This window comes from Sinocyclocheilus anshuiensis, unplaced genomic scaffold (genome assembly GCF_001515605.1).
Source record: "Sinocyclocheilus anshuiensis isolate Anshui unplaced genomic scaffold, SAMN03320099.WGS_v1.1 scaffold641, whole genome shotgun sequence".
Classification (NCBI taxonomy): domain Eukaryota; kingdom Metazoa; phylum Chordata; class Actinopteri; order Cypriniformes; family Cyprinidae; genus Sinocyclocheilus; species Sinocyclocheilus anshuiensis.
This window is the reverse complement of record NW_015536503.1, coordinates 1,102,584-1,111,283: the sequence shown is the minus strand read 5'-3', so window position 1 is coordinate 1,111,283 and position 8,700 is coordinate 1,102,584. Positions and strand designations below refer to the sequence as shown.

Below are 8,700 nucleotides of genomic sequence, written 5' to 3'. Positions count from 1 at the left end.
CCCCCCCCCCCCCCCTCATTCCATCTAAATTTTTTTCATTGTTTTACTTTGCTGCTATATTTTAGAAAATGATGAAAGACAATAATTTGGTGAGGCATCTCGATGCCTGTGAAACCATGGGCAATGCCACAGCCATCTGTTCGGACAAGACCGGGACTCTGACTATGAACCGGATGAGAGTTGTTCAGGTTTTTATCTCTGACAAGCACTACAAGAAAGTCCCTGAGCCTGATGTCATTCCTGCCAGCACCATGGACCTGCTCATACTGGGCATCAGTGTCAACTGTGCTTACACCACCAAAATCATGGTGAGTCCTTAGGCAAGCATAATACCCTTTTTTTTTTTTTTTTTTTGTAAATTAGTTAATTATATCATTAAATTAACGGAAAAATTAAAACTTTTTATTGAGCATTTTTAACTACACATTGACTTATGAACTATCAGTCTGTAATGACTTGAGGTAAATCTCACCAGTGTTGTTATTTTTAATAGGTTTGTTACGAATGGTTTTTGATAAATATTACATGAAACATGAAAATTAGATATATTACCTTGGCAACTAACTGAAATAAACGGGTTTAAGTTAAAATATTAAATGTACTAAAAATGTCAAAACCATATAAAGCTTGTACTAAAATTAAAACTGAAGGTATAAAAATCAAGGCTAATTCAAAATATTAAAGGGGTCATATGTCAGGGATCTTATCTATGCACAATCAGCTTGTAACACTCCAAAGAGAAAGGAAAACTTGAAATCGCATCATATGACCCCTTTAAGAAATACTATAATAGTATATAAATAGCACTTTTAGAATAACACTGAATCTCACAAGCTTTAAGTACACAACACAGTTACAGCTCCTAGTTCATTTTGAGTCAGATATGACTGAAATTAAATAACAGCAGCAGACCATAATGCAGCGTCTTTTACTACTGTTTATTTGGCAGTGGTGCCTGATGGGCTGTTTTGTCACAATGGCTGAATAAAATACTGCACAACAACTCAAAGTGTTTTAATGCGTATATTATAGTTTTTATCTTTTTTTTTCAGCCCCCTGAGAAGGAGGGAGGCCTGAATCGTCAGGTGGGCAACAAAACTGAATGTGCCTTGCTGGGCTTTGCCATGGACTTGAAAAAAGACTATCAAGCAGTCCGCAACGAAATACCTGAAGAGGAGCTTTACAAAGTCTACACCTTCAACTCCGTGAGGAAATCCATGAGCACCGTGCTAAAGAATACTGATGGAAGCTTCCGGATGTTCAGCAAAGGAGCCTCCGAGATTCTGCTGAAGAAGTATGCCATCCTCAATCATAAATGTTTGGTCATTGTTAATGCCTGACACAAGTTCACGCCTTAACATCTTATAGGATAAGTAAAACACTGTAGTGCTTTCCTTAAAGAAGCATGTGAGAGGTGTGTCAGCAAACTTGATTGGCAGATCAAATGCTTCACCTCTCCCTCTAAAGCCCCGAGGCTGTTACTGATAGATTTCCCCGGAGAAATTACTTGGATGGCTCAGTTGCTGTGTGCTGTTGGGTATCTACAATATCTTACCTGCTCTCTCCTCACACAGGTGTTATAAAATCCTGACAGTGACGGGCGAGGCAAAGGTTTTTCGGCCCAGGGACAGAGATGACGTGGTGAAGAGAGTGATTGAACCAATGGCCTCTGAGGGCTTGAGGACCATCTGCCTGGCTTACAGGGACTTCCCTGCCTCTGAAGGTGAACCAGACTGGGATAACGAGAGCGATATCCTGACCAGGCTCACCTGTGTGTGTATCGTGGGCATTGAAGACCCAGTTAGACCAGAGGTACAAGCCTTAGCTATTTTAACAAGTTTTTAAGAGGGATTTCTTTGTAAAATTAATACTTCGAAGTAAATAAAACCATGTTCTATAGCAAGAGAGACTATGTAATGTCATATGATAAGCTCTCACGGTTATTGTTTCCTGCTCAGGTCCCTGATGCCATTAGAAGGTGCCAGCGTGCTGGAGTCACGGTGCGCATGGTCACCGGGGACAATCTTAACACTGCCCGCGCTATAGCAACTAAATGTGGCATCCTGCAGCCAGGAGATGACTTCCTCTGCTTGGAGGGCAAAGAGTTCAACCGCCGGATCCGTAATGAAAAAGGAGAGGTGAGAGGCACAATTTATTAGCAGCAAGACTCACAGAAACACAGAAAATCACAAGCTTATAATGTAATCCCTTTTTTTTCCCAGATTGAACAAGAGAGGATTGACAAAATATGGCCTAAACTCCGGGTGCTGGCTAGATCTTCCCCGACAGACAAGCATACACTAGTCAAAGGTGCTCAGCATTACTCGCTCATGCGGGAGGAGCGAGTCTCTGTGTTAAAAAAATATATAATTCTGCTCAGTAATGTCATGCTTGTTTGTCTTGATGCATGTCTTTTCCTTCAGGTATAATTGACAGCACCGTTTTGGAGCGGAGGCAGGTTGTGGCGGTAACAGGAGACGGTACCAATGATGGCCCTGCCTTAAAAAAGGCAGATGTTGGTTTTGCCATGGTATGTGGGTCTGCCTGAAGTGGCTACGAAAAAATTATTTCTCCAATGATTCTGTGTGCTAGATCTAGTTTTGAATGGCTTTTTTTATATAGTGTGCTTTTTATTCTCAGGGCATTGCCGGCACAGACGTGGCTAAAGAAGCCTCCGATATCATTCTCACTGACGACAACTTCAGCAGCATCGTCAAGGCCGTAATGTGGGGGCGGAACGTGTATGACAGCATTTCAAAATTCCTTCAGTTCCAGCTCACCGTCAATGTGGTGGCTGTGATCGTGGCCTTCACTGGAGCTTGCATCACACAGGTATCACTATAAAAAGCTCTCTTTAACCATGAAGCAAAATGACGGAGCTGTTAAGCTAAATAGTGCAGCTCTACGCAAAGGATTGCGTCTTAACAGATGCACCATGGTGGCTGATGGAAGCAGCTGATTGCTACCCATCTTGTGTGAAGTGATTGGAAATTGTTAGTCTGAGGCAGGAAGACTTGCAGGCAGTCAGCATGGGGTCTGGGACTGCTGTCCACAGGCAAAGCACCAGTCCAAATGAGCCAGCTCTCCTCTGTTAAATGGAATGATAGTCGGGCTGATTGCAGTTGAGGTCCTGTATTATTGCATAATGAATGGGAGGATTACATTTGCACTTTGCATTGCTGTCAGTAGCCAAGGCTGGACGTGGCCTCAAGCCTCAGGTGTTCTGCTTGTTTTGTGTGTAATTTTCCCTGGATATTGCTCATGAGTAGGCCCACTCATAATCAGACCCCACCAGACTTTTCAGCACCTGTCATAAATATTGTCTAATCTGATTCTTTTTTTTCAGCTCAGGATTCTCATCTTTAAATTCATTATGCAGAATTCTTTCCCCAAAATCCAAAAAAAACCTCAGTGAAGGATTCAGTACTCATTCAAATGTATAGCTGAAAGGGAGTTCTTGAATGTTCTGAAGGTGGCAGCAGTGAATGAGGTCAGAACAGTCACCACCTGTTATCTCTCACTCTCCTAGGACTCTCCTTTGAAAGCGGTACAGATGTTATGGGTAAATCTGATTATGGACACGTTTGCCTCTTTGGCCTTGGCCACTGAACCCCCCACTGAATCTCTTCTGCTGAGGAAACCTTACGGCCGTAATAAACCCCTCATCTCCCGGACAATGATGAAGAACATATTGGGTCATGCGGTCTACCAGCTCACCATCATCTTCACTCTACTTTTTGCTGGTAAAAACTAACAACACGTATACACCAAGTCATGCTCATTATAATAGCATAAAGCAAATGGAAATTCAAGTTAAAATAATGTAAATAATAAAGTAATTAATAAAGTTTTGCCACCTTGCAACCTTTGCTGTAAGAGTCAGTCAACTGTGCCCTTTCTATCCACCTTGTTTTTGCTGTAAGAGCGGGCGCGGCCATTTGTAAATTTAATGTCTGGCTTCCCATCTCATCCGCTTCAAGCTATTTTTAGCCGTACAAAACAGCTCGTTTGATATTGCAAACTGGTGTTTCTTACCCTATTATTTTAATGTATTGTCTTAATTATAAACACCGGTTTGTAACAGTTGTACCATTTACTGCACTTGATTATTCTTGTTGTTTCAATACAGCAGGTAAAGAATTGGAAGTCTTGCACATTCACAGAAAACCGCTTACTTCTGCGTTGAAAAATAAGGTGGATAGTAAATGCACAAAGGGCTGTGTCCTTCAAGGGAGTCATATTTCCAATGCTACAATGTTTTACTTTCTGCTCATTTCTCAGGTGAAAAGATATTCGACATCGACAGTGGACGTAACGCCCCTCTTCACGCTCCTCCCTCTGAGCACTACACCATTGTCTTCAACACCTTTGTCATGATGCAGCTGTTTAATGAAATCAACGCCCGGAAGATCCATGGAGAACGAAATGTTTTTGAAGGCATTTTCAACAATCTGATCTTTTGTACCATCGTCTTTGGGACTTTTCTTATTCAGGTGTGCAGTCCTACAAATTGCTGTATGAATGCCCATAATCATAGCAGATATAGATGCTAGTGTGACCTAAGCATGTCCTGAACAAAAAAATTATTAATATTTTTTTTCCCACTTAAGATTGTGATAGTGCAATTTGGAGGAAAGCCATTCAGCTGTGTGGGGCTGAATATTGAGCAGTGGCTATGGTGTGTCTTCTTAGGCTTTGGATGTCTTCTGTGGGGACAGGTGAGCATCATCTGACTTTTCCTCCCTATATTATACAAAGCAGCTTCTTGTGACCTGTAACTTGCTCTCAAAACACCAATCCAAACCCCTCAATTGTGATAGAGCAGTGCCCCCTAAAGGCAGTGAACTAAATTACTGGGCTGAGAGCATAAAGTTTTTGTTTTCTGTATGGAATGGCCACTTGATGTATATCTACGCCCTCATTCAGATCATCTCCTCCATCCCTACGAGCCGGCTGAAGTTCCTGAAGACTGCTGGTCACGGAACGCAGAAGGAAGAAATCCCAGATGAGGAGTTGGAGGAGCTGGATGACCTGGATGAAATTGACCATGCTGAGCGAGAGCTCCGCAGGGGGCAGATCCTCTGGTTCAGAGGTCTGAACCGCATTCAGACTCAGGTAACCTCTCGAAAACCACACGACTCTGCAGTCCAAGCTCAGGAACCCAAACGCCCGCCTTGCTTAATTTTCTCTGATTATGGTTTGAGTTAGTACTCCCTCCAATCGATCCGCCACTTATGGTGACCTTATACTGGTGTAAGAGGGTTTATTAATGCAGTTTGTCAGTGCAATAAGCCGATCAATGCTAAAGGCAATGCTAAATGTCAGGTCAGGTTCTTTTAATTCAGTGCCTTTTTTCCCCCTCTCTCTCTCTCAGCTGCTCTCTGTCCGTCTTCTTTTTATGGGTGCCCTTCTTTCTCTATCCCTCTTCTTTTCACTTTTTCCTCTTACTCTGTCTTTCTCTCTCCTGTGCGTTCTCTGGGCCTATCACACTCTCTTGATTCCTTCCAGATGGATGTTGTGAGTGCGTTCCAGAGCGGAATTTCCTTTCAGGCGGCCGTCAGGCGCCAGCCCTCCAGCACCAGCCAACAGCACGATGTAACCAATGTTTCTAGCCCTACACATGTAGCCTTATCTCCTGCTGCTGCCTTCAACACCGCTTCTGCCACTGTTGGGTGTGAGTGCGTGTTTATTAGTGCATGACAATTAACATTTCCTCCTCTCGCCTAACGGTCTTCATTCTTCTCCTAATGTCCTTCCTTCTCTCTTTTTCTCTCGCTCTCTTGTTCGAAAAGAAATGTATCTCAAAACATCTTCCTCATTGCTTCTCAAAAAAAAAAAGAAAAAAAAAAAGTGATGTTTCACTTTGTATGCCTGTTGTGTACATGTGTGCAAACGAGCGTTAGCTCGCTCTGAGTGGCAACGCTGACATTACATCCCATTCTCCTGCAGATCCGAGTGGTGAATGCATTCCGCAGCTCGCTGTCGCCCTATGAGGGCATGGAGAAGCCAGAGTCTCGCACCTCCATCCACAACTTCATGACCCATCCGGAGTTCCGGATAGAGGACTCGGAGCCCCACATCCCCCTCATCGATGACACAGATGCGGAAGATGACGCCCCCACTAAGAGAAATGCCACACCCACGCCTCCTCCCCCACCCTCACCCAATCAGAACAATAACGCCGTAGACAGCGGCATCCACCTCTTCCTGGATCCCAGCCAGCCAGCTACACCCTCAGCTCCCGGGAGCCCCATGCACAGCCTAGAGACATCCCTTTGATCAGCTCCGCCCCTCGGTACGACACACAACACCTGCTCGTCTCCACAGAGACTAAAGCCTGGAGAACTGATTGGATGAGAGGGGCGGAGCCAAGGAGTTCTCAGGCGCTTAGCTCTTAGCTTTTGCTTCTCTTTATCTGGATGTGTTGTACATTTGTTCTTTTTGCCCTTTGCTTATTCAAACACTGATTTCTGCATCATTTGGCTGTTCATATTTTGAATAGTTTTTTTGGAAGACACAGGTCTGTTTACAAAGTTTGTAGATACTTTTTTTCTTTTCGTTGGTGGAAGAGCTTCCTGATGCAGAGAAATGGGGACAAATGAATTGAGAAATATTTCAGATACTGCTGTATTTTCAGGAAAAAAAGGTGTTTCTATGGAAACCGAACTATTTTTGCCTGCAAGTTTTATTTGTTATATATTTGTATAAATAAAGCCAAATAGATAACACTAAGGCTTGTATAGAATTGACAGAGGTAACCATGGGAGGTTTTTTTTTTTTTTCATTGGACGGGTGACTGGAGGAAACCGTAGACAAGGATTTTGGTCCATAAATCTCCTCTTATACTTACTTCACCCCTTAAATTATTTTTGAGTTCCAATTTCATTTCTCATTCTCGTTTGGAAGTGATGGAGTATCTGAAATGGCTGGAGCTGGCGTCTTCACGCTTTTAATGGTGTGATTTTGAAGTGGAGGCCACACCAGGTCCGCCTTTAAAAAATGCTCCAGTCAGTTCATTGACATGAAGACATTAAGTTCCTGCCAATGTATCATAAGTTTGTTTACTCAGGCTGAAACCTAGAAAACTGAATTGAAAAGGATGCAATGATTAAAAAGTAAAGCATTTTAATTTAAGATTGTCTTTTAGGTAGTACATTTTTGTCTTGGTTAAAAGGAAAAATAAAAAGGAAAATGAGTAACTTGTTTTCCCTTTTTTTTTTTTTTGATTCTTTGAAAAAAAAAATTTGTTTTGTTTGATCATATGAAAAAATGATAAAGTTTTTACTTTATATTTTCATTTATGTTCCATAAAGATTGCTGTCAGTTAAGAAAATATTGCTGCAATTGTTTGTAGAATATATTTAAGACCTGAAATACTGGAAACCCAAAGGAAACGAAGAATTTTCGAGAAAACATGCATATAACACTGGTATCACAGCACAGGGTACTTCAGATTCCCAAGGAACATTTTGATACCATATAAATAAATTGTATTTTTATGCGGCAATAACATCTCAACCTGCTGAACCAGACCTACAGGGATTTTACATAAATTATATTCACAGGTGGGTGGGTCGTGATTGGTTCTCCAAGTAATATAACACTCAGGGTGGCTTATAGCATGAAACTTGTGGTCAAAATACTAACATGTTTTGTGTTTTTTGTAATGTTTAGGAGTAGATTTATTTTTTGGCAGCAGGGTTCCAGTTCAGACTGTTGCTGCTCTCCACTCGTTGGTTCATTAAGGGTGTAATAAAGGAAGAAAAACAGGAGAAAGAGATTTGCATTTCTTCAGTCATCGCAACTGCACATTTTTTTGTTCTGTTCTTTTGAATAAGTTATTTCGTTTTTCATGTTTAATAAATAAATAAAAAAACTGCTTAAGTTTGCAATTTAGAGCAGATATTTAAAAAATCGATAACTTTTTTCTATAGCGTCTTCCTATAATGGGAATGAATGTTTATCCATCTGTTTTAAGGATTTTTTTTTTTCAAGTTTGGAAACAAAAGAACATGTCTGTTTATCTTGCGCAATGTAAATGGATATCGTGATTTAACTTACATTTTAAACTTGTCGAGTATTGTGTATGGTTTTTAAGAATAAAAATTTATATTTAGCGTAACCTGAGGGCCATGTTTTCTTTCGTTGAGCACACTAGATTATAAATGTCAGATTTTGCAAATGTAAATGCAGGACAGTTTGTTGGTCCAAAAATGAAAAAAGACCAAAACAAGCATACAAAAAGCAATCCATACAGCTATTACAATTCTCAAGAACCAATACGATTTGTGTGATGAAGACAATTAAAAAAAGAACCGACTGAACAGAACAACTCGAGCATGATCCAGTTGTCAAGTTTCTGACTAAATGGGTGCTTTTTCAAAAGTATGGTTTTGAAAACAGCTGCCACATAATCAATCAGCCTTCAAATGCATCCATCATATGGCAAGCCAAAGGAGTAAATATGTCTCCAGGTTAAATATATGTGACCCTGGACCACAAAACCAGTCATAAGGGTAAATTTTTCAACAGGGTCTGGCTGCAGACTTGCACTCTCGGACACTTGCGCTTCCGCAATTGACGTCACTTGCAGTTTTTATTTTTTATTTTGTTCTATTTATTGATTTTTTTTTTTTTGGAATCTCAACATTTTACAACAGTAGCCAGGTGGTGAAGACAAAAAAAAAAAAAAAATAAATT

At 41.0% G+C, this 8,700-nt stretch overlaps 1 protein-coding gene and 1 long non-coding RNA gene across 4 annotated transcripts in view; one reads left to right on the top strand and one right to left on the bottom strand.

Annotated features, from left to right (window-relative positions):
* Positions 1–7,000, top strand: part of LOC107690705 (plasma membrane calcium-transporting ATPase 1-like) — a 38,540-nt gene extending 31,540 nt beyond the window's left edge. The window contains exons 10-22 of the mRNA XM_016489115.1: positions 66–308; positions 1,053–1,294; positions 1,575–1,812; positions 1,959–2,138; positions 2,223–2,310; positions 2,424–2,530; positions 2,641–2,832; positions 3,530–3,743; positions 4,282–4,493; positions 4,611–4,718; positions 4,927–5,115; positions 5,509–5,595; positions 5,950–7,000. Coding sequence (XP_016344601.1) covers positions 66–308; positions 1,053–1,294; positions 1,575–1,812; positions 1,959–2,138; positions 2,223–2,310; positions 2,424–2,530; positions 2,641–2,832; positions 3,530–3,743; positions 4,282–4,493; positions 4,611–4,718; positions 4,927–5,115; positions 5,509–5,595; positions 5,950–6,279 — 2,430 coding nt within the window. The 3' untranslated portion in view covers positions 6,280–7,000. The remainder of the gene's footprint in view (positions 1–65; positions 309–1,052; positions 1,295–1,574; positions 1,813–1,958; positions 2,139–2,222; positions 2,311–2,423; positions 2,531–2,640; positions 2,833–3,529; positions 3,744–4,281; positions 4,494–4,610; positions 4,719–4,926; positions 5,116–5,508; positions 5,596–5,949) is intronic.
* The window catches only part of LOC107690712 (uncharacterized), a 49,629-nt gene that overhangs the window by 29,246 nt on the left and 11,683 nt on the right, over positions 1–8,700 (bottom strand). The gene's annotated exons all lie outside the window — the stretch shown is intronic.